At 42.5% G+C, this 25,486-nt stretch overlaps 1 protein-coding gene across 1 annotated transcript in view; it reads right to left on the minus strand.

The window, feature by feature from the left end:
- LOC142370004 (kinesin-1 heavy chain-like) overlaps positions 1-25,486 on the minus strand; it is a 67,645-nt gene that overhangs the window by 17,951 nt on the left and 24,208 nt on the right. The window contains exons 13-24 of the mRNA XM_075452419.1: positions 14,843-14,911; positions 14,231-14,437; positions 13,996-14,139; positions 11,752-11,940; positions 11,135-11,252; positions 10,272-10,327; positions 10,074-10,183; positions 9,889-9,990; positions 9,738-9,798; positions 7,621-7,692; positions 6,600-6,701; positions 6,201-6,414 (exon numbers count right to left, since the gene is read on the minus strand). Of these exons, the coding sequence (XP_075308534.1) occupies positions 6,201-6,414; positions 6,600-6,701; positions 7,621-7,692; positions 9,738-9,798; positions 9,889-9,990; positions 10,074-10,183; positions 10,272-10,327; positions 11,135-11,252; positions 11,752-11,940; positions 13,996-14,139; positions 14,231-14,437; positions 14,843-14,911 (1,444 nt within the window). The remainder of the gene's footprint in view (positions 1-6,200; positions 6,415-6,599; positions 6,702-7,620; positions 7,693-9,737; positions 9,799-9,888; positions 9,991-10,073; positions 10,184-10,271; positions 10,328-11,134; positions 11,253-11,751; positions 11,941-13,995; positions 14,140-14,230; positions 14,438-14,842; positions 14,912-25,486) is intronic.

The raw sequence follows: 25,486 nt of genomic DNA on the forward strand, positions 1-25,486 counted from the left end.
CCCACATTAAGGTGGATGTGAAGAAGAAGTGGTCCCACATTAAGGTGGAGGTGAAGAAGAAGTGGTCCCACATTAAGGTGGAGGTGAAGAAGAAGTGGTACCACATTAAGGTGGATGTGAAGAAGAAGTGGTCCCACATTAAGGTGGAGGTGAAGAAGAAGTGGTCCCACATTAAGGTGGATGTGAAGAAGAAGTGGTCCCACATTAAGGTGGATGTGAAGAAGAAGTGGTCCCACATTAAGGTGGATGTGAAGAAGAAGTGGTCCCACATTAAGGTGGAGGTGAAGAAGAAGTGGTCCCACATTAAGGTGGATGTGAAGAAGAAGTGGTCCCACATTAAGGTGGATGTGAAGAAGAAGTGGTCCCACATTAAGGTGGAAGTGAAGAAGAAGTGGTCCCACATTAAGGTGGAGGTGAAGAAGAAGTGGTCCCACATTAAGGTGGATGTGAAGAAGAAGTGGTCCCACATTAAGGTGGATGTGAAGAAGAAGTGGTCCCACATTAAGGTGGATGTGAAGAAGAAGTGGTCCCACATTAAGGTGGATGTGAAGAAGAAGTATCTCCCACCACGCGATTGAGCAACTTCTTCCTTTCCCCGCTACCTGCCTGTATGAGCTGGCGTTCTCTGCTCTGGTTCACATGAAGAACAACAGGAGGTCGCAGCTCTGTTGAACAGGACTTGCGAGTGGTCCTCTGCTCAGTGCCACCATGATTAAAGAAATCTGTGCGCCCGACAGGCACATGTATCTCACTAATTTGTAAGTAGGCAAAATATTTACGATAGCACATATTTCAATACTGATTGCTGAAATGTTGCATTTCTAATTTGTAGTTTAGGACCGTGGACAATGCAGCTTCCTTACATTGACAGTTCTCTGTGCTGAGTTTCTGCTGAGTTTCCTTTGCCTCATTTTTAATTTTGTGACCTGTCTGGTTTAAATGAGTTTTGCTGCTTTGATGAAGCCTAATTTGATAAAGTTTCAAAATAATTTTTGAAATATTTTGTTAATAAATATTTCACGAGTAATATAGTTGTCTTTGTCATATTTTATTTGGCATTAGTAAATAGTTATGCACATTTACAGATATTTTACATGATATGAGTGATAACACGTGTTATAAGGGTACAATAGGTGTGCCTTGAGATTTTTACTTGTCCTTTGGTGTGCCTTGGGCACAAAAAGTTTTTTGTGGTAGAAGTATCGGCATCGGTACTCGGTATCGGCAAGTACTCAGATCCAAGTATCAGTATCGTATCAGTTTGAAAAAAAGTGGTATCGCTGCATCCCTAGTTAGAAGTATTACTCAATTACCACACAGTGTATTTGCCATTTGTATGTATTTTATCTATAAGCAACAGTGAAGTTTGTATCCAGCAATTCTTTGCCAAGAATGTGCATTTGGCTTGTGTAGTAAGTAAAACTTGACTGGCCACAGACAACATTCATTAATCTGCATTTGAGGCATTTCTTTGTGTTTTGTGTCACTTCTGGCACCTGAAGTGAGCAGACAGCTTTCTCAGAAGCTCCGTCTGTGTGTTAGTTTTAGCTGTGTTTTTACGTTAATGCCTCGCTTAATAATTATATTAAGTTTGTTTTATATATATATTCTATGGATATGTACATGACTAAGCACGACTCCAGTTTCGTTTACTCGAGAAAGGATCTACTGGCCTTCAGGGACAGAGCACAAGCCAAAAAGTTATTATCTGCCAGAAAAACAGATGTTTATCACACTATTCCAGCGGAGTTGAAGCACAAGTACTTCGGTTGCCGGGCTGGAACTAAGCTAAAGGCCCGGCTACCACACAACGTCGGGTGAAGATTCCAACCCTCAATTCCCTCGGTACTGATGGGGAACGTCAACTCACTGGCAAATAAAGAGGACGAACTGTCGGTGCTGATAAAAACCAAACGGAACTACAGAGAGAGCAGTTTGTCTGACCGAGACATGGCTAAGCAGCTACACACCGGATGCTAATGTGGAGCTACCAGGATTCACTGCTGTGAGAGCCGACAGAGACACGGAAGCATGTGGGGGTCTGATACTGTAACAACAGAGAGGGCGCCTACTCATGCTTTCAGAACTCTTTAGCCGTTAGCCTAAGACCCTATTATCTCCGAAGGGAGTTAACACACGTGATGGCGGTGTGTGTTTAGGCAAGGCAAGGCAAGGCAAGGCATCTTTATTTATATAGCGCATTTCATACCACAGGCAACTCAATGTGCTTTACATAAAGACAAGGCATTTAAAAAGAACAGCATAAAGCAGCAATTTAAAGAGAAAAAAAATAGAATAAAAATTAAAAACACAGTTAAAAGCAATCAAAGAAGAGGGGAAAAAGAAAGATATAAACTCAACCATAAGCACACGGAAAGAGAAATGTTTTTAACCTGGATTTAAAAGTGCTTACAGTTGTGGCTGATTTCAGTTCTGCTGGTAGTTTGTTCCAGTTGTGAGCAGCATAACAGCTAAAAGCTGCTTCACCGTGTCTAGTTTGAACTCTTGGCTCCACTATCTGACCTGAGTCAGCAGATTTTAGAGCTCTACTGGGTTTATACTCTGCTAGCATGTCATTCATGTATTCTGGACCTAAACCATTCTGTGATTTGTAGACGAGCAGCAGAACTTTAAAATCTATTCTGTATCTGACCGGGAGCCAATGTAAAGACCTGAGAACTGGGGTGATGTGATGTGATCTCTTTGTTCTGGTTAAAACTCGGGCTGCAGCGTTCTGAATGAGCTGCAGCTGTTTGAGACTCTTTTGGGGGAGTCCAGTCAGAAGACCGTTACAGTAGTCCAGTCTGCTGGAGATGAAAGCATGAATCAGCTTCTCCTGATCCGTTTGGGACATGAAACCCTTAATTCTGGATATGTTCTTAAGCTGATAAAAGGCTGATTTGATTTGATATGATTTTTGAAGGTCAGGTCTAAGTCTATAAGCACGCCGAGGTTCCGGACTTGGTGTTTAGTTTCTAGAGACAGTGACTCAAGAGGTTTACTGACAGCAAACCTCTTCTCTTTGTTGCCAAACACAATGACCTCAGTTTTTTCTTGATTTAACTGAAGGAAATTTAGGTTCATCCACTTTTTGACTTGCTCTAAGCAGTCGCACAATAACTCTATAGGACTGCAGTCATCCGGAGATAGTGCGAGATATATCTATGTGTCATCTGCATAGCTGTGGTAGTTGACTTTAGAGTTCTTCAGAATTTGACCCAGAGGCAGCATGTATAGAGTGAACAGAAGGGGTCCAAGAACTGACCCCTGAGGAACTCCACATGTTATAGCCACTCGATCAGATTGATTACTTCCAATAGTCACAAAATAACTCCGCTCCTCCAAGTAGGACCTGAACCATTCTAGGACTGTCCCGCTGAGTCCTGCCCAGGTTTCCAACCTGTTCAGCAGTATACTGTGATCCACAGTGTCAAATGCAGCACTGAGATCCAACAATACCAGAACTGACACCTTGCCTGAGTCAGTGTTCAACCTTATGTCATTTAACACTTTAATAAGAGCCGTTTCTGTACTGTGGTGAGGTCGGAAGCCTGACTGAAATTTGTCAAGGAGTCCACTGGAGTTCAAGAAGTTACTGAGTTGATTAAAAACCACTTTCTCAATAATCTTGGCTATAAAAGGAAGATCTGTAGTTGGTTAAAATGGAAGCATCCAATGTTCTCTTTTTTAGGAGTGGCTTGATGGCAGCTACTTTTAAAGGAGAACTCCCTTTTTCAACATTAAGCCTCTTTTCTGAGTCGTCTGCAATGTTTTAGAACCCCCCTCACCGCTTTTTTGATGTTTACTGCTGTCTCCGGTATTTGCCTAATTTTGATTCATCTCAACCTGCTTCAGAACGGCAAGTCATATGCATGTCTTAAAAGGTCCGTAAAAGCACCATAAACGTCCGTTTTCAAAATCATCAACTCACCGGAGTGGTTACTGGTGTGCACTGGTAATCCATATCAAATTTCGTGGCGAAAAGTTGCTTCTGTCGTGTTTTATTTGACATTTTGTCCTGGATGTTCGTTGATATTACTCCGCCACCGCTAAGAAAATAGTGCGAGCATGAACGAGCTGCCAATGTGGGGTTCTAAAACATTGGAGACGACTCAGAAAAGAGGCTTAATGTTGAAAATACCGGAGTTCCCCTTTAAGGGTTTAGGAAACGTGCCTGATTGAAGTGAGCAGTTTATTATTTGCTGCAAATCTGTTTGGACAGAGCTTACAATAGTTTTAAAGAAGTCAGATGGCATTGTGTCAAGACAGGATGTTGATGGTTTAAGATGCTGGACTGTTTCTTCTATGGTTTTTTGGTCAACTGTATTGAATTCTGACATCATAGTTGATTGATTCCTAGGTGGTTTTAAGGTTTGCGTCATTTTATTATTTTTCTCATTTATGTTAATATTTAGCCTTATAGATTTGATTTTTTCATTGAAAAAACAAGCAAATGCATTGCATTTTTCTGTGGAATAGAGTTCTGAAACTATCTGTTTTGGGGGGGTTGTCAGCTTATTAACCATAGGAAACAGAGCACGAGTGTTGTTGATGTTCTTATTAATCATTTCAGATAAGTGTTGCTGTCTAGCGCGGAGTAACCCGTGGTTAAAATTACAAAGACTTTGTTTGTAGAGGTCATGGTGAATTTGAGGTTTAGTTTTTCTCCATTTACGCTCTGCTTTCCTGCATTCTGTTTTCAAGGCCTTTACCATAATAGTGTTCCTCCATGGTGTTCGCTTTCTGCTCAAGATCATCTTATTTTTAACAGGTGCAACAGTATCCATGACATTTGAGAGTTTCAAGTTAAAGTTATCTAAAGTTATTCCACCATGGGTTGATGCAGCTTGTAAGTCTATCCACTCAACCGTTGCGGGTTTACAGACTCGGCACCCTGGTGCATTTATTGTAATATCTGGTGACATTAACCATGTGACCCTGGATTAGACTCACTGTTTTCTATCAGTTTGTGGACTGCCCGACGAGGAAGAAAAGGACCACTGACCTCCTATATGCAAACGTAAGGGAAGCATCCACAGCCGCTACCCTCCACCCATCACAGCACAGAGGAGCTGGTTTAGCAGCAGGCCGCTGTCACTGAACTGCTCTACGGACGGGCTCAGAAAACCCTTCCAGGGCCATTAGACTGTATAACAGCACAATGGAGAGGGGTGGAGGGCGGGGGGCACTACAGTGCTACAGGTGGTGCTATGGACAATATGTAGGACGGTGAATGACTAGCTTTTTTAACTTGTGTCACCTTAAGTGTACTCTACGTCACCTTACTTCACTTGTTTTTATTATTGACCTGATACTGCTTTTGCTTTTATTGATGTAAGTGCTGCTGAGTTCACATATTTCTTTTGGGATCAATAAAGAATTTATTTATCTATCTAAATTGACATATGGAGCAAGCGAATCCTTTCTCTCTTGCTTTCAGTATTTATGATAAGCTAAAGGCTGATTTATGGTCGCCTACGCAGAGCCCTCTGCGTCTCCGGAGACCCTCCCAGAGACGCTCTCCGTCGCTTGCGTGCGTCGGCCAACATTCCTATCTATCCGTCGAGGAGGCGGAGACTCGTGGGTTGTGATTGGTCGGCTAACAGCATCATTTCTAGAATCACTTTTCCGGTTTAGCTCCTTCCTCTCAGAACAACAACACCGCCATTTCTGAAAGAGTTTACTGTGTGCCGGGCAACATTTGGTCAAAATGATTTGCATTTCAACATCAACCGGCTCCAACTCCAACAACAGTCTTTCTCTGTCGGTCGCCATCGTTCACTGTGAGGAGTGGAACGGAGCAAAGGTGAAGGTGAACAATCAATCAATCAACCACTTTTGGGTCAGTTTTAGATTGCGTAGCGCCGCCTGCTGATCGGGAGGTGAACTGCCTCGCGTATCCGACAGCCCGACGGAGAACTTCGATAGGACGGAGAGGCTCTCTGTGACTACGGAGAAGCATACTGAGGCCTTAAACTAATAACCACCCCTGTTTCAAAGAAGTTAGGACATTGTGTAAAAGTATACTAACAGTATGCAGTGATTTCCAAATCTTATTGATTATTGTTTTACCTGCAACGGAATATAGAAACAAATCAAACGTTAAAAGTGAGACATTTTTCTATTTCATGAAAAATATGACCTCATCTTGAATAGTCAGAGGACAGATGTACAGCAGTTTAGTTTGCATGTTGACCTACCAATCTGTGCAGAGGGCCTTCTGCCCATGTTTTTGGGCTTGACAGCATCCTTAATGCGCTCCACCTCCTGCTGGTAGTGCTTACGGTCACGGGCTGCATTCTCTTTGGCCTCCTTTAGTGCAGCTTCCAGGGCTTTAACTCGCTCAGCTGTGGCGCGGAGGCGCTTTTCTAGCTTAGGGATCTCACAGCGAAGGTCAGCATTGTCCCGCACCAGCTTCAGACAGTGAAACAGATAGCACAAAGAGGTATGAGGACCTTACCTTGTATATATATATCTATAGATCTATATTATTTGCACCAACTACACCAAGTCAAATTCCTTGCAAGTGAAAACCTACTTGGCAATAAACTTGATTCTGGTTCTGATTACTGTATGGAGTTATGTGTTTACAGTTTTACCTGCTTGTGAACTTTGGTTAGCTGCTCCAGATTGCTTTCCAAGAAGCAGATCTTCTGTTTCTGAGCAGCGCTGCCCTCTGTGTCATCTGTGTCCTGAGCATTCTGTCCAAGCAAATCAAAGAGCTCCATCTGTACACTGGTATATGTACACATTTTACCTCAACATTCATTATCAGTTTACTGTGTACAACTGATAAGTTGTTGTCTACTTTCAACTCAAAAGAATTCTGCCCTCAAAAAAGTCCAAATGCAAGGCATCCCATTATGTCTGCACAAGGCGATAAGTAGCAGATTTTGGATGAGTAACCCTGTCAGTTTGTATATGTCTTTCAGGAAAGCCTAGTCTGCCTGTTTATCTCATTGAGCCCCTGGCTGAGGGTTGAGATGAGCGCCACGCCAAGGCCTCGGGTCTCTAACTTACAGCTTCTGCCTTTGAAGAATCAGACGACCTACTTATCACAGATGCTCACTGGATTCATTCAAATTTCATCATGAGCAAAATAAGGTACATGCTGTGGTTCGAGCACAGAATTCATGCAATGATGTATCAGACAGCAGACTAAATCCTACACAAAAGCCCATCAGATTAAGATCAGATTTATTGTCATGCATACACACGAAATTTGTCCTCCGCTTTTAACCCATCCAGGTGGGCACCTGTTTGACACACACATGCACACGCACAGGGTCACACACTCAGAGACAGATGCCAACCTGGAGCGGTGGGCAGCCATGAAGCAACTGGGGAGCATGGGGGGTACGGTGCCTTGCTCAAGGGCACCTCAGCCGTGGCAAGGAGGTGGACTGACACCCCTCCAGCTATCAGTTCCACCAGTCTTTTTTTTTTTTTTGAGTGGCGAGAGTGGGAATCGAACCGCCAACCTTCTGGTTATTGGACGACCAACTCTAACCACTGACCCCATCACACAATGCTGATTACACTGATGATGCAGTTTGGAAACTTTCAGAGAACTTTCAGAAGAATGCCAATGTTTTACTGCAGAATGTGAATTAGCAGTACCTTTTTGACTCTTGAGGCCAAATCTTGGACAAAGAGCCTTCTCAGGTTGTGAAGTGTCTGCAGCTCCCGAGCCTATGACAAAACAAGGAAACCTAGCTGAGAGTATAAAAAGCAGTTTGTGAGCCTCAAAGTGTCTACTTCAGCCAGGCTGATGAATATCTCTCAGTCCCCAGCTAAGGACAGGGGGATCTGTATGTGATTTTGGGTAGTATTTGTGGTATATGTGATGAAAAGAATTTAATCCATGGTGTTCAAAATTCCCTGCAGCATCTTGTGAAGAATTTTAGAAGATGTGAGACAGGCCTCTGTCAATGTTTAAATCCAGGCTGAAAACAGTTCTGTTTAGCTGTGCATATGACACCTGAAAGTGTTTGATCTGCACTCTTTGTTTTTAATTTAATTAATTAAATTATTTTTAATTATTTATTAGATTTTTTTTTATGTTTTAATGATTATATTTGCCTTCTTATTCAAATAAACTTGCCTTGCCTACTATCATGACACTCGGACTATTACACAAAAGTGAAGCTGTATTAGTTTTATGTTGTTAGGGGCTAAATACTGTATTATAAATAGTATGCACTGATATAACACCTTTTAATCTTAAATTAAACATATTCTGCCTTTCTTGAAATATCTGTAAGTGTCACGCCACGGGACTTATGTTTTAAGTTTTATGTTTTGGTTTTTAGTCCATGTTTAGTTTTTAGTTTTGCCATTTTTTAGTTTCCCTTCATTCAGTTCATTAGTTTCACTCACTCCACCTGTGTTTTCCCCCTCAGCTGCACTCACTCTCCAATCACTCCCAGCCCTCTATTTAGTTTCTTGTCTCCCCTGTCTGTTTGCCGGATCTTTGCCTTTCGTGTCTTACCAACCTGACCTGTCTGCCTTGTTACCTGTTTTTCCCATGATCTTCATCACCTGCCAAGCTAAGTATTTATTTATTCCATGCCAAGTTAAGTCTTTTGTTTGTTTTTCACAGTTACGTTTTTGAATCCGGCTCAGCCGCGCTTTTTGTTTGTACTTTGTTTTTTCTTGCTGTGAATAAATCCAGTTTTCTTTTTATAAGTCCGCATCTGTGTCCTACCTTCACCACCCCACTCCTGACAGTAAGACTGTTTGGTCTGTATACTACAGAGATACACTACAGCAGATCTCTTTTCAGCCACATCTTCACAGGATGAAAATTGGTGATACAGCTTTTGCTCTGTTCAAGAAATGCAAATTTACACACAAATTAAACTTAAGAATTTAATTAAAACTTAATCAAAAGATACTTTTTTGATCTTCAAAGGAAAATGATTAAATGTAGAAAATAGCATAACAGTGGTTACTTTAATAGTAGAAACTTATTTGCACATTTTCAAGCCTTTAAAGAAACCAGCTTGAAAAAAAAGAAAAACACGTTCATTGCAATATCCATACTGGAGACTTGGATAAACCCTGAAAAGAGACTTTGAATTAAATGGGTATGAATTCCTTCATTTAGGTAGGACAAATAAAAAAGGAGGTGGGGTGGCACTGTATATTGATAAAAAACTTAAACTACCAAAGAGTGGAAACTATGATGAAGTAATGAAATGCAACAGTTGAAATTTCTATGGAAAGAAAGAAAAACTCTGTCATCGGCTTACCCTTGGATGTTCAGTGGCTAAACCTTGTTTGGATCCTGTTCTGTTTCACTCCAGAAGTGTTGTGAGTTCTGACGGTTATTGTTTGGCTCTATGCATCTGCCTCACCTGACTTTCTGCCCTGATTCTTTTTGAAGGAAATAGGATTTGGAGCCCCCTGTCTTCCACTATATCTCCCCTGTCCTAACCTGTTATGCAAGCCTGGATGCACAGACGTAACCTGATCACCGTTTGGACAAATTGCTTTGCGCTTGCTCACCTTCAACTTCCTTCCTCTCCAACCTCTGCTGCAGCATCACCACCTAGTCCCTGGATTATCCATCTGGTTCCCCCCATCTTCCCCATCCCATATGTATGTGTATATATATATATATATATATATATAATTTTTTTACCTCTCATAACAGTGGGGACAGCAATCTCTCAAAGCCTTGATCGAACCTTTTCACAGCCAGCTACTACAACTAGGTAAGACAAATAACTGACCACAGTCTCCTCTAGTCCCTTCAGGTCCTGCTTGGCCTGCTCCCGTCTGTCCTGCAGCACCCTGCAGAAATCAAACCCTTAATATGAGCATGTGTAGCTGGTTACGGGGGGAAAAAAACAACTTTTCTGCTGACTAAGCTTGAGGCTTTACGTGAGCTCCTGCAGCTGCCGACTCTTCTCCTGGTCAGTTCCCTTGAGCTTCTCATGCTCTGCTCTCAGTCTCTCTTGCTCAAAGATGACCTTCTGGTTCAAGCTGCATAGAAGTCAGTGACAGAATGAGAACAGGGTTGCATAGTTGAAGAGAAAAAGGAGGCGCCTGTTGATGTGTCATCTTACTCCTGCAGCTCTGTGATGCGCTTCTCCTTGTTGTCCAGCTCATCTCTCAGACTGCTGATCTGCTTCTGATGGGCCTCTCTGTGAGACTGGATCTGCTTCTCCACAGTATCCTGAACACAAGCACACAGCTACATGTTGCCATGGACCAATGGGCACCAGAAAGCAAACTTAAAGACTGTCAGCCTCGTGGCACAGTACCTTGACTTCATTAGCAGACTGGATCTCATTTTCCTTCTCCATGGTTTTAACTTTCTCTGAAGGGAGACCAATTCATGACTGTTACAAAAATGTGTTGAATCAGTGGATGATAAATATTATTCCAAGTATATCAAAATATAACTTTCATCTGCTTTTCAAAATTTTAAGAAAAATACACTCAAAACCCTGTTCCCAAAAACAACAGTTTATTGAGCAAAAAAACTGGTGTTCCCCTAAACAAGCGCTTCTTGCACTGTGAGACAACATTAATGTAACCACATTAATTTGTTTAGGTTGTGTGTGGTGATGGTGTATAATTAGTAAAACTATATATGTTTATTAAAGCTCTCCTGGATCAAACGCCAGGAATCTCACCTCTGTTCACAAAATGACATTTTCCATGAAAATGATCCTGTCAGATCTTGATGTGGCTTGGATATTTCAGACAAAAGCTTTGCTCTATTTAATATTCCAGGCAGGGTAATGAATATGGAAATAGGTCATTGCAAGAACATCCTAGTTTGAACCCGAAACCAATTCTATTAACTACTTAGGGTCACCACAAGTCCATACATGTTTTTATTCATACCTTCTAATACATAGATGTAGCCGAGGCATGGCTAAATGACCAAACATCTTACAATGTGCTGCTACTTTTAGTTAAACTTTGTTCCAAATCACCACTTCTGATATGTCCCGGCCACAAGTTGATGGAATTGGGTTTTTAGATTTGCGACGTATGACACCCTGGCTGTCAAAGGATGTCTTTATCTAATGTAACACATTCTTTAGAATTTGTTCTTGTTTGTTTTTTGAACAAATATTCCGTCTCACCGTAGTTAGGCGGCAGCAGAGAGGCTCACCTTGGGCTTTGATCCTTACTATTTCTTCATTTAAAGAATCTATATTTTCCTCCAGTTGTCTTTTCTTCTGCTCCACATTCTGCAGAGAGTCTGTCAGGGACTTGATTTTAGCTTCATGCTAGACACCAACAAAGGAAAAACAAGACAGTCATGTTTTATTGACTACATAGAAAAATACTTGCATGACATAAATCTATTGAGTTTAGATCGGAGATATAATAATTTTTTTGTTAAATCAGGCACTTAAAATATAACCTTCTTTTTTTTCTTTCTTTAAGCATTAAGAAATTCTGTATTATGGAATTGATATGCTTGGGTTGGGTCAACATAATCTATTGGAGCATTGGATGGGTTGAACTAACTTCACATTATTTGTGGAATGAATCAGTAAAGGTTTTACAGGATTCACTCATATCAGGCTCTCTTTTCATTCAACCAACAAGTCTGTCAGAAGTCCCAAAAACAAAATACTTGTTGATTGGTTTCAGTGAAGATTATATTGACCCATCACATATATGACAGGGCAGAAACTTGTCCGCTTGTAAAGCTGCTGTTTGATTTATGACTGACAGCCAGATTTGTTGCTATGGTGACAGTGTCTGTTTCAGCCTGGTTACCTGAGAGATGCGGAGCTGGCAGGCAGTCAGCTCCCGCTCGGTCTCATCCAGTTTGTGGGTGCTCTGGGCCTGGCTGCTCTCCAGCTGTTTGCTGCGCTTCACCATGCTCTTCACCTCAGACTTCATCTTACTGATGTAGAGTCGGGCCACGGTGAACTCTTCATCAATGAGACCACCGCTTTCCTGTTGCTGGGGAATTAGAAGAAAATACTAGTTAAGACTTACTGTAATGTGAACATGCTGAACATTTTGATTGGCTGCATGGTGGTTAGCGCTGTCTCCTCACAGTTCCAATCTCAGCTGGGTTCTTTCTATGTGCAGCTTGCATGCTCTTCCTGTGACTGTGTGTGCTCTCTCTGGGTTCCATGTTAGGTTAATGATGATCCTGAATTGACTGTTGGAGTGCGTGTGATTTATCTTTTTTGTCTCCGTGTGGCCCTGTGATGGACTGTCCAGGGTGTACCCTGCCTCCCACCTGATGATAGCTGGGATGGACTTAAGTCCTCCTGAAACCCTGAATTGGATAAAGTGGGAATAGTAAATGGACAAATGGATTTTCTGACTTCTCAAACATGAGCATGGTTCCGCTTTTGTTGGTTTGATATGCCTGAAAACTTTTAGGTTTCGGGCAGATAGTCGAACAGAGTAAGGAAGTACTGTATTAGTATTTAAAATGGTTGAGCTCCTGTGCTTTGGCACACCTTGTCTTTTTGATTGTGTTTAACTATATTGGGTTAGGGTACCTAAAAGCTTTGCTGTATGCATGCAGCTTTACCTGCTGGTATCATGTGACCCCTCTTGCTAAGAGTACTTTTGTCTGAGGTACTTGAGGTCAGGGCCAGGTACTACTGTAGTTAAACATAATACTAGCACACTCACTAGTCTTGTCATACATGTTTAGAGAGATTTGTGCAGGGGTGCTGCTTTCTTTGTCTTCTTGTTTGGTTGGGTAGGGAAGACAGATTAGTGAGGATTTTGTTTTTAGCAAATATTATGTATCATTAAATAACTCTAGAGTAGATCTGGGCAAAAAAACAATCTGAAATTAAATGAATCTTGATCTTGATGATAAGCAGTTTGCATTTTCAGTCAGTCCGCTGATAGACTCAACGTCCCGTCCCTTAGTATAAACAATTGCCACAACAGCCATTGTGTCTGGCCATTACGCCAAAATACATGCACATTTATTACAGTGAACCACTATTTGAGCTACCAGCAGGAAAGAGGGCTGAATGCATTTGGGGGAGAATGACTGCATCCAACATGAGGTGCAAAAGCAGGACTGAGACTAAAAGGGAACTTGCGTTATCTTCCCAATGTACCGAGGCAATTAATCATTCAGTATCTTTTTCCCATTCAAAAAAAATAAGGTCTTCTTTTATTGTAGCGCTTTGGGTGACTCATCTATTCAGCCCTTCTTTTTCTGTATTTGGCGAGTGCCAAACCCATGCTCCATCAGTCCCTCCTCTCTGATGTACTGAATCAACGTGTGGAAGCAAGGCTTACACTGTTGCAAACTGAAAACTTTGGTTGCAACATCTGAGGCTTTTAAAGAACTTTTTTCTTTAGAAAGCAGCTAGTGAAGAACAAAGCAACTTCAGGCTGCATATTCCTACTGCCAGCAAACACAGAGGAATGACCTGCAGTCTGTACAGTGAGTGCAGCTGAACGCATTGTGTTGCTTATGTCATGATGTGTAATGTAAATGGGAAAACACCTGTAAATACATAAGAATTCAGGTATGTCATTACACATACACCTTGCAGCATCATCAAATTATGTCATGATCGAGATTGATATGAATCAATAAAGAAAATAATATTTGGACTTTCTTTTTGTGTTACCATCTTTTGTTACCTGGCCATAGCCAAATTGAGCTGGGTCATAGCAAAACACACTGGTGACCTTTTGAAGTGATTTTAGGTCCAAAGTAAAAAAAGAAAAGCAACAAAACCAAACTGCTCTCTGCGTCTTAGTGTTGAAGTTTTTGCACAGTTGGGCAGAAGGCTGTGGTCGGACTCGGAACATTTTGGCAGCATTTGTTTTATGCAGCCCATGTCAGCTGATCTCCACTTTTACGTCAAATTACCTGGTGATATCAAACAGGCTGTGATTGGGCTAAACAAAGTGCATGAAAGATATAGAGTGCGTCAGTCATGACGCCCAACAGCTCTGATGAACAAGGTAAGTTTAGGTTTCCACACATCATTATCATTGTTGGTCTGAAACAGTCAGAACTGGTACCTTGATATCATTGCTTCCCACGGCAATGCCAATCTCAGCCAAGTCTTTAAGTAAGGACGACATCATCTCAGTGACCCTCTTTTTCTGGTGGTTGGTCATCTCCTTCAGTTTTTGAAGCTCAGAGTCGATGGAGGCCAAGGAGTTCTGATGGTGGAGGACAACACACATTATGAAGTGACTAAAAGTGTATAAATATTGAACAAAATCAGAGTATTCAAAGCTTTAACCAGCTTACAGACTTCTGGTTCAGCTCCTCACTGAGAGCCTCAAACTCCTTTGTTTTGTCCTCAACTTCCTGACTCTTCTGGTCGTAGTTGACAGCCAGCTCCTCCAGTGCCTGCAGCACCTCCTTCACTTCCTCCTTGGAAGCTTCATTCTCAGCCAGCAGTCTGTTCAGCTCAGTCTGAAGGGTGTCATGGTCACGGCGAGAGGAGCCTAATAGCTAAAGGAAGATAAAACAGTGATGTTCAGTCTAATGCTGTTAAATTTGGAAAGAGATGTTTATGTTTCTGCATTTAGCAGATGCTTTTATCCAAAGCAACTTACATGAGGATCTAACATCAAAGCTAACAATAAGCTACATAGAAGGAAACCACGAGTCAGACTCTGTCAGAGGTGACAGAGTGCAGGCATAGAGGGAAGTAAAGGGTAAGAGATGAAAGCAGATGATGCAGAGATGAAAAGATTTACATAACAGGAATAACAAAATCCATTTCTGTAGAGCGGGAAGTCTAACATCATATGTAAGGCTACTCATGGACTGCTGTCAGGTGCCAGACTGAGTTTGTGCTAAGTGGCACACATTGGGATGTTTGGGGAGGGAGCGACAGGAGGATAATAGTGTCACCTCCTCCTGATCCAACATCTGCTCCTTCAGCTGCTCCACCAGCTGAGACTGCTGGTTGATCTCTTCGTCCTGCAGGGAGGGGAGGATAAGAGGAAGAGAGAAATACAATCACAGGCCACTTGTTTTTTTTCACCAGCTAAGAGTAATACTGAACAGAAGCATGTTGCACCATCTGCTGTCCAAAAGAAACACTACACATAAGAGGACACACTGTGACACTGGAAGCAAGGGAGTTTTACTGATCAGACTCATGCCTTCTGCAGTCTGCACTTCTGTGTTAAGATCTAATATAGCCAATATTTGAGATGAACTGCAAAAGGAAGCAGTGATTCACATTTCTATTTGTATTCTCACAGGTTATTACAATATTAGCACACCTTGTCGAAAGCGAGCACCACGAGAGTTATCTGCAGGTGCATGTTAGGGTCTACAGGGTTAGGTTAATCTGCAGGTACATGTTAGGGTCTACAGGGTTAGGGTTAGGTTAATCTGCAGGTACATGTTAGGGTCTACAGGGTTAGGTTAATCTGCAGGTACATGTTAGGGTCTACAGGGTTAGGGTTAGGTTAATCTGCAGGTACATGTTAGGGTCTACAGGGTTAGGGTTAGGTTAATCTGCAGGTACATGTTAGGGTCTACAGGGTTAGGTTTAGGTTAATCTGCAGGTACATGTTAGGGTCTACAGGGTTAGGGTTAGGGTTAGGTTAATCTGCAGGTACATGTTAGGGTCTACAGGGTTAGGGTTAGGTTAATCTGCAGGTACATGTTAGGGTCTACAGGGTTAGGGTTAGGGTTAGGTTAATCTGCAGGTACATGTTAGGGTCTACAGGGTTAGGTTAATCTGCAGGTACATGTTAGGGTCTACAGCAGACCTGGGCATTTTACGGCCCTTTGCCCGTCCCTGTCCGGCCCGCGCCCCCCTACCCCCTCCAGTCAAAAATAAAAATGGATTTTGGTGTGCATGCGATGATGCTGTCTTTTATTTTGAAAGGGCCTGACGCATTGTTTATGAATGCACGCACAGTGACAGGTGAGGATCCGAATCCCTGATCCACACAAAATGTCGTCTAACGGTAAAGAAAAGAAAAGTTGATTCAGAATGCCGCGTTTTCAACAAGGCAAGGACAGCGACATATTTGTTTACAGAGGTAAAAGGTAAAGCTGTGTGTTTAGTTTGTGGTGTGTCAGTGGCTGTGTTAAAGGAGTATAATATCCACCGTCACTACGTGACTAAACACGGGGAGAAATACAAGAACTTTTCAGAAAAAGAGCGCGCAGCTGAGTCCTCTGTGTTGCTCGCCAAGCTGCAATCTCAACAAACACTTTTTACAAAACGTTTGCCATCCAGAGGTGCTGCAGTCAAGACAAGTTTTGTTATTTCACACAAGATTGCTAGAAAGAGCAAACCCTTCTCTGATGGAGAGTTCATTAAGGAGTGTTTGGTGGACTCGTCTGCGCTAATATGTCCCGAGAAAAAAGACGCTTTTGAGAACGGCTCCCTCTCCCGCCGCACCGTAACGAGGAGGATTGAGGACATCGCGAAAAACCTGGTGCTGAAAGACAGCGTGAATGACTTTGAGTACTTTTCCCTGGCTTTGGATGAGAGCTGTGATATACGGGGCACTGCCCAGCTGCTCATCTTCATGCGCGGGATCAATGCAGACTTCAGAATCACGGAGGAGCTGGCAGACATGCGGTCAATGAAAGGGACAACAACGGGGAGTGATGTCTTAGCTGAGGTAAATGCATGTCTCGAAAGCTTGGGGCTGAAATGGGACAAAGTGGTGGGCGTGACAACAGATGGGTGTCCAAATCTCACAGGAAAAAAAGTTGGTCTGTTAAAGTGAATCAAGGACAAAGTGGCAGAAAAGAACTCTGAGCAGAAATGAACTTTTTTTCATTGTACTATACATCAGGAAGTGTTATGCAAGTCAGTGTTACAAGTGAATCACGTTGTTGATGTAACTAAAACTGTTAACTTTATCAGATCAAGGGCACTGAATCATAGACAGTTCGTTTCACTTTAGAAGAAACTGAGACTGACCACCATGACCTAAGCTACCACACAGCCGTCAGGTGGCTGAGTCTGGGAAAAGTGCTGAAAAGCTTCTGGGACCTGAGAGAGGAGATTCAGGAGTTCTGTGTGAGGAAGGGACATGCCATCCCTCAGCTTTCAGAGGCAGACTGGCTGGCAGATCTTGCTTTTACTAAAGATCGCTACTGTCCTTGAAACAAAGGGGCTGAAGGCTAAGGACTCAGTTAAAAACCTCGGTGTCATTATTGACAGTGACCTGAACTTTAATAATCATATGAAGGCCATTACTAAGTCTGCATTCTACCATCTAAAAAACATCACTCAGCTCAGAGGCCTCATGTCATATCATGATCTGGAGAAGCTAATCCATGCCTTTATTACTAGTAGGATCGATTACTGTAATAGCCTTTTTACAGGTCTCTCCAAAAAGACCATAAAGCTGCTTCAATTAATCCAAAATGCTGCAGCAAGGGTTCTTACGAGAACAAAGAAGTTTGACCACATAACACCAGTTTTGAGATCGCTGCACTGGCTCCCAGTGAGATACAGAATTGATTTTAAGGCATTGCTCACTGTTTTTAAATCTTTAAATGGCAGGGGTCCCAGCTATCTACTCGATATGTTTCAGAGATATACACCAACCAGGACACTAAGATCAGTAGAGAAGAATTTGCTGGTAATTCTAAAAGTTAACACGAAGTGTGGAAAGGCAGCTCTTAGTCACTATGCCGCTAAGCGCTGGAACCAGCTCCCAGAAATTGTCAAAAATGCACCCACCATTAACATTTTTAAATCAAGACTAAAGACAGAGCTGTTCTCCGAGGCCTTCACATAACAGCATTTAATCCCTTTTCTTTAAAAGCAAATGATCTGTTTTAATGTCTTATCTTAAGGTTTTTTCTTTTGTGATTCATGTTGATAAGTTTTAATCTTTCTTATTCTAATTATTTAATGTTTTACCTTGGTGTTTTAAGTTTTTTAATTCTCTTTTGTTACGTTTATTTTTCTTATTCTTTTTTCCTTTTTTTAATGTGAAGCACATTGAATTGCACTTGTGTCTGAAATGCGCTATATAAATTGACTTGACTTGACTTGACTTTACTGTTGATGTGACTGCTCAGATGGATGAACTAAATGTTAAACTGCAACTGTTATTAACTATTAATTTGATAGAATTAGTATTAAGTCTCACTTCAACCTAAACCACAATATGTTTATAAATATTTAAATATTCTTATTTATTACCAAAATAATCTGATTTAAATATTTTATTATAAAAAGAAATATAATGAGAAAACATAAGTCAATATTAAATTTGAGTCATTGCTGGTTCGGCCCTCCAACACATTTCAGATTTTTCATGCGGCCCCGTGAAGAAATTAATTGCCCACCCCTGGTCTACACAGTTAGAGTTAGGGTTAGGTTAATCTGCAGGTACATGTTAGGGTCTACAGGGTTAGGGTTAGGTTCATCTGCAGGTACATGTTAGGGTCTACAGGGTTAGGGTTAGGTTAATCTGCAGGTACATGTTAGGGTCTACAGGGTTAGGGTTAGGTTAATCTGCAGGTACATGTTAGGGTCTACAGGGTTAGGTTTAGGTTAATCTGCAGGTACATGTTAGGGTCTACAGGGTTAGGGTTAGGGTTAGGTTAATCTGCAGGTACATGTTAGGGTCTACAGGGTTAGGGTTAGGTTAATCTGCAGGTACATGTTAGGGTCTACAGGGTTAGGGTTAGGGTTAGGTTAATCTGCAGGTACATGTTAGGGTCTACAGGGTTAGGTTAATCTGCAGGTACATGTTAGGGTCTACAGCAGACCTGGGCATTTTACGGCCCTTTGCCCGTCCCTGTCCGGCCCGCGCCCCCCTACCCCCTCCAGTCAAAAATAAAAATGGATTTTGGTGTGCATGCGATGATGCTGTCTTTTATTTTGAAAGGGCCTGACGCATTGTTTATGAATGCACGCACAGTGACAGGTGAGGATCCGAATCCCTGATCCACACAAAATGTCGTCTAACGGTAAAGAAAAGAAAAGTTGATTCAGAATGCCGCGTTTTCAACAAGGCAAGGACAGCGACATATTTGTTTACAGAGGTAAAAGGTAAAGCTGTGTGTTTAGTTTGTGGTGTGTCAGTGGCTGTGTTAAAGGAGTATAATATCCACCGTCACTACGTGACTAAACACGGGGAGAAATACAAGAACTTTTCAGAAAAAGAGCGCGCAGCTGAGTCCTCTGTGTTGCTCGCCAAGCTGCAATCTCAACAAACACTTTTTACAAAACGTTTGCCATCCAGAGGTGCTGCAGTCAAGACAAGTTTTGTTATTTCACACAAGATTGCTAGAAAGAGCAAACCCTTCTCTGATGGAGAGTTCATTAAGGAGTGTTTGGTGGACTCGTCTGCGCTAATATGTCCCGAGAAAAAAGACGCTTTTGAGAACGGCTCCCTCTCCCGCCGCACCGTAACGAGGAGGATTGAGGACATCGCGAAAAACCTGGTGCTGAAAGACAGCGTGAATGACTTTGAGTACTTTTCCCTGGCTTTGGATGAGAGCTGTGATATACGGGGCACTGCCCAGCTGCTCATCTTCATGCGCGGGATCAATGCAGACTTCAGAATCACGGAGGAGCTGGCAGACATGCGGTCAATGAAAGGGACAACAACGGGGAGTGATCTCTTAGCTGAGGTAAATGCATGTCTCGAAAGCTTGGGGCTGAAATGGGACAAAGTGGTGGGCGTGACAACAGATGGGTGTCCAAATCTCACAGGAAAAAAAGTTGGTCTGTTAAAGTGAATCAAGGACAAAGTGGCAGAAAAGAACTCTGAGCAGAAATGAACTTTTTTTCATTGTACTATACATCAGGAAGTGTTATGCAAGTCAGTGTTACAAGTGAATCACGTTGTTGATGTAACTAAAACTGTTAACTTTATCAGATCAAGGGCACTGAATCATAGACAGTTCGTTTCACTTTAGAAGAAACTGAGACTGACCACCATGACCTAAGCTACCACACAGCCGTCAGGTGGCTGAGTCTGGGAAAAGTGCTGAAAAGCTTCTGGGACCTGAGAGAGGAGATTCAGGAGTTCTGTGTGAGGAAGGGACATGCCATCCCTCAGCTTTCAGAGGCAGACTGGCTGGCAGATCTTGCTTTTACTAAAGATCGCTACTGTCCTTGAAACAAAGGGGCTGAAGGCTAAGGACTCAGTTAAAAACCTCGGTGTCATTATTGACAGTGACCTGAACTTTAATAATCATATGAAGGCCATTACTAAGTCTGCATTCTACCATCTAAAAAACATCACTCAGCTCAGAGGCCTCATGTCATATCATGATCTGGAGAAGCTAATCCATGCCTTTATTACTAGTAGGATCGATTACTGTAATAGCCTTTTTACAGGTCTCTCCAAAAAGACCATAAAGCTGCTTCAATTAATCCAAAATGCTGCAGCAAGGGTTCTTACGAGAACAAAGAAGTTTGACCACATAACACCAGTTTTGAGATCGCTGCACTGGCTCCCAGTGAGATACAGAATTGATTTTAAGGCATTGCTCACTGTTTTTAAATCTTTAAATGGCAGGGGTCCCAGCTATCTACTCGATATGTTTCAGAGATATACACCAACCAGGACACTAAGATCAGTAGAGAAGAATTTGCTGGTAATTCTAAAAGTTAACACGAAGTGTGGAAAGGCAGCTCTTAGTCACTATGCCGCTAAGCGCTGGAACCAGCTCCCAGAAATTGTCAAAAATGCACCCACCATTAACATTTTTAAATCAAGACTAAAGACAGAGCTGTTCTCCGAGGCCTTCACATAACAGCATTTAATCCCTTTTCTTTAAAAGCAAATGATCTGTTTTAATGTCTTATCTTAAGGTTTTTTCTTTTGTGATTCATGTTGATAAGTTTTAATCTTTCTTATTCTAATTATTTAATGTTTTACCTTGGTGTTTTAAGTTTTTTAATTCTCTTTTGTTACGTTTATTTTTCTTATTCTTTTTTCCTTTTTTTAATGTGAAGCACATTGAATTGCACTTGTGTCTGAAATGCGCTATATAAATTGACTTGACTTGACTTGACTTTACTGTTGATGTGACTGCTCAGATGGATGAACTAAATGTTAAACTGCAACTGTTATTAACTATTAATTTGATAGAATTAGTATTAAGTCTCACTTCAACCTAAACCACAATATGTTTATAAATATTTAAATATTCTTATTTATTACCAAAATAATCTGATTTAAATATTTTATTATAAAAAGAAATATAATGAGAAAACATAAGTCAATATTAAATTTGAGTCATTGCTGGTTCGGCCCTCCAACACATTTCAGATTTTTCATGCGGCCCCGTGAAGAAATTAATTGCCCACCCCTGGTCTACACAGTTAGAGTTAGGGTTAGGTTAATCTGCAGGTACATGTTAGGGTCTACAGGGTTAGGGTTAGGTTCATCTGCAGGTACATGTTAGGGTCTACAGGGTTAGGTTTAGGGTTAGGTTAATCTGCAGGTGCATGTTAGGGTATACAGTGTTAGGTTTAGGGTTAGGTTAATCTGCAGGTACATGTTAGGGTCTACAGGGTTGGGTTTAGGGTTAGGTTAATCTGCAGGTACATGTTAGGGTCTACAGGGTTAGGGTTAGGTTAATCTGCATGTGCATGTTAGGGTCTACAGGATTAGGGTTAGGTTAATCTGCAGGTGCATGTTAGGGTCTACAGGGTTAGGTTAATCTGCAGGTACATGTTAGGGTCTACAGGGTTAGGGTTAGGTTAATCTGCAGGTGCATGTTAGGGTCTACAGGGTTAGGTTTAGGTTAATCTGCAGGTGCATGTAAGGGTCTACAGGGTTAGGGTTAGGTTAATCTGCAGGTGCATGTAAGGGTCTACAGGGTTAGGGTTAGGTTAATCTGCAGGTACATGTTAGGGTCTACAGGGTTAGGGTTAGGTTAATCTGCAGGTGCATGTTAGGGTCTACAGGGTTAGGTTAATCTGCAGGTGCATGTTAGGGTCTACAGGGTTAGGGTTAGGTTAATCTGCAGGTGCATGTTAGGGTCTACAGGGTTAGGGTTAGGTTAATCTGCAGGTGCATGTTAGGGTCTATAGGGTTAGCTTTAGGGTTAGGGTTAGGTTAATCTGCAGGTTTATGTTAGGGTCTACAGGGTTAGGGTTAGGTTAATCTGCAGGTGTATGTTAGGGTCTACAGGGTTAGGGTTAATCTGCAGGTGCATGTTAGGGTCTACAGGGTTAGGTTTAGGTTTAGGGTTAGGTTAATCTGCAGGTGCATGTTAGGGTATACAGGGTTAGGGTTAGGTTAATCTGCAGGTACATGTTAGGGTCTACAGGGTTAGGGTTAGGTTAATCTGCAGGTACATGTTAGGGTCTACAGGGTTAGGGTTAGGTTAATCTGCAGGTGCATGTTAGGGTCTACAGGGTTAGGGTTAGGTTAATCTGCAGGTACATGTTAGGGTCTACAGGGTTAGGGTTAGGTTAATCTGCAGGTGCATGTTAGGGTCTACAGGGTTAGGGTTAGGTTAATCTGCAGGTACATGTTAGGGTCTACAGGGTTAGGGTTAATCTGCAGGTGCATGTTAGGGTCTACAGGGTTAGGTTAATCTGCAGGTGCATGTTAGGGTCTATAGGGTTAGGGTTAGGTTAATCTGCAGGTGCATGTTAGGGTCTACAGGGTTAGGTTTAGGTTTAGGGTTAGGTTAATCTGCAGGTGCATGTTAGGGTCTATAGGGTTAGGTTTAGGGTTAGGTTAATCTGCAGGTGCATGTTAGGGTATACAGGGTTAGGGTTAGGTTAATCTGCAGGTACATGTTAGGGTCTACAGGGTTAGGGTTAGGTTAATCTGCAGGTACATGTTAGGGTCTACAGGGTTAGGGTTAATCTGCAGGTGCATGTTAGGGTCTACAGGGTTAGGGTTAATCTGCAGGTGCATGTTAGGGTCTACAGGGTTAGGTTAATCTGCAGGTGCATGTTAGGGTCTACAGGGTTAGGGTTAGGTTAATCTGCAGGTGCATGTTAGGGTCTACAGGGTTAGGTTAATCTGCAGGTGCATGTTAGGGTCTATAGGGTTAGCTTTAGGGTTAGGGTTAGGTTAATCTGCAGGTTTATGTTAGGGTCTACAGGGTTAGGGTTAGGTTAATCTGCAGGTGCATGTTAGGGTCTACAGGGTTAGGGTTAATCTGCAGGTGCATGTTAGGGTCTACAGGGTTAGGTTTAGGTTTAGGGTTAGGTTAATCTGCAGGTGCATGTTAGGGTATACAGGGTTAGGGTTAGGTTAATCTGCAGGTACATGTTAGGGTCTACAGGGTTAGGGTTAGGTTAATCTGCAGGTGCATGTTAGGGTCTACAGGGTTAGGGTTAGGTTAATCTGCAGGTACATGTTAGGGTCTACAGGGTTAGGGTTAGGTTAATCTGCAGGTGCATGTTAGGGTCTACAGGGTTAGGGTTAGGTTAATCTGCAGGTACATGTTAGGGTCTACAGGGTTAGGGTTAATCTGCAGGTGCATGTTAGGGTCTACAGGGTTAGGTTAATCTGCAGGTGCATGTTAGGGTCTATAGGGTTAGGGTTAGGTTAATCTGCAGGTGCATGTTAGGGTCTACAGGGTTAGGTTTAGGTTTAGGGTTAGGTTAATCTGCAGGTGCATGTTAGGGTCTATAGGGTTAGGTTTAGGGTTAGGTTAATCTGCAGGTGCATGTTAGGGTATACAGGGTTAGGGTTAGGTTAATCTGCAGGTACATGTTAGGGTCTACAGGGTTAGGGTTAGGTTAATCTGCAGGTGCATGTTAGGGTCTACAGGGTTAGGGTTAATCTGCAGGTGCATGTTAGGGTCTACAGGGTTAGGGTTAATCTGCAGGTGCATGTTAGGGTCTACAGGGTTAGGTTAATCTGCAGGTGCATGTTAGGGTCTATAGGGTTAGGGTTAGGTTAATCTGCAGGTGCATGTTAGGGTCTACAGGGTTAGGGTTAATCTGCAGGTGCATGTTAGGGTCTACAGGGTTAGGTTTAGGGTTAGGGTTAGGTTAATCTGCAGGTGCATGTTAGGGTCTACAGGGTTAGGTTTAGGGTTAGGTTAATCTGCAGGTGCATGTTAGGGTCTACAGGGTTAGGTTTAGGGTTAGGGTTAGGTTAATCTGCAGGTACATGTTAGGGTCTACAGGGTTAGGGTTAGGTTAATCTGCAGGTACATGTTAGGGTCTACAGGGTTAGGGTTAGGTTAATCTGCAGGTACATGTTAGGGTCTACAGGGTTAGGGTTAGGTTCATCTGCAGGTGCATGTTAGGGTCTACAGGGTTAGGGTTAGGTTAATCTGCAGGTACATGTTAGGGTCTACAGGGTTAGGGTTAGGTTCATCTGCAGGTACATGTTAGGGTCTACAGGGTTAGGGTTAGGTTCATCTGCAGGTACATGTTAGGGTCTACAGTGTTAGGGTTAGGTTAATCTGCAGGTGCATGTTAGGGTCTACAGGGTTAGGTTTAGGGTTAGATTAATCTGCAGGTGCATGTTAGGGTCTACAGGGTTAGGTTAATCTGCAGGTGCATGTAAAGGTCTACATGGTTAGGGTTAGGTTAATCTGCAGGTGCATGTTAGGGTCTACAGGGTTAGGTTTAGGGTTAGATTAATCTGCAGGTGCATGTTAGGGTCTACAGGGTTAGGTTTAGGGTTAGGGTTAGGTTAATCTGCAGGTGCATGTAAGGGTCTACAGGGTTAGGGTTAGGTTAATCTGCAGGTACATGTTAGGGTCTACAGGGTTAGGGTTAGGTTAATCTGCAGGTACATGTTAGGGTCTACAGGGTTAGGGTTAGGGTTATGTTAATCTGCAGGTACACGTTAGGGTCTACAGGGTTAGGTTTAGGGTTGGGGTTAGGTTAATCTGCAGGTACATGTTAGGTGTTGTTTCTGGATATCTTCTAGTTTTTTTTGTTTGTTTGTTTCCTTGTTCTTCTTCCATGCTTGGTTTTCTTGTCTTTGGACTTTCGGTTTCTCCACCATAGCTGTCCTTAGTTACCTTGATCTCGTGTAAGATTGCCTTGCTACCACATGGTATCTTTTTCTCATTAAGTCACCTGTACTCACTCACTAGCCCCTTTCACACTGAGACCCCCTACCTTAGCGGGTCCAAATTGCACCTTCGACCCGCGTCGAGCAATGTGAAAGCTTGGCGTGTTGGTGGTGACCCGTGTCGCCTGAAGCCGAGTTCAGGGGGCGTTGCCTAGTGGCAGGGCATCACACGAAACACATAAAATGCTGGGCGTGTACAATGACGTAGGCACAACCCATGCGTCGGAGGTAGGGTTAAATACAGAGTGGCTTCCTCCCCAGATGGCGTGGCCAATATGGCCAGTCCAATCGCCCTCTGCCACTCTTGCCGTTGTGGTCATTAACAGCATGGAACTTTTTCCTCATGGCCTTTAGTTTGTTGGTCACCTGCGCCTTGCTGCGTGGGAAACTGCGCTCTCCCATCTTTCTCGCCAGCCCTTCTAGCAGAGGTCCATCTTTCACCGTCCCCGAAATGTGGCGGTAAATAACGTCCTCTGCTCGGAGGCTGAGGAGCTCGCGGACCTCCTTGTCTCCCCAGTTGGCCATCTTCAAAAATGTCTCGAAC

This window comes from Odontesthes bonariensis, chromosome 20 (genome assembly GCF_027942865.1).
Source record: "Odontesthes bonariensis isolate fOdoBon6 chromosome 20, fOdoBon6.hap1, whole genome shotgun sequence".
NCBI lineage: Eukaryota > Metazoa > Chordata > Actinopteri > Atheriniformes > Atherinopsidae > Odontesthes > Odontesthes bonariensis.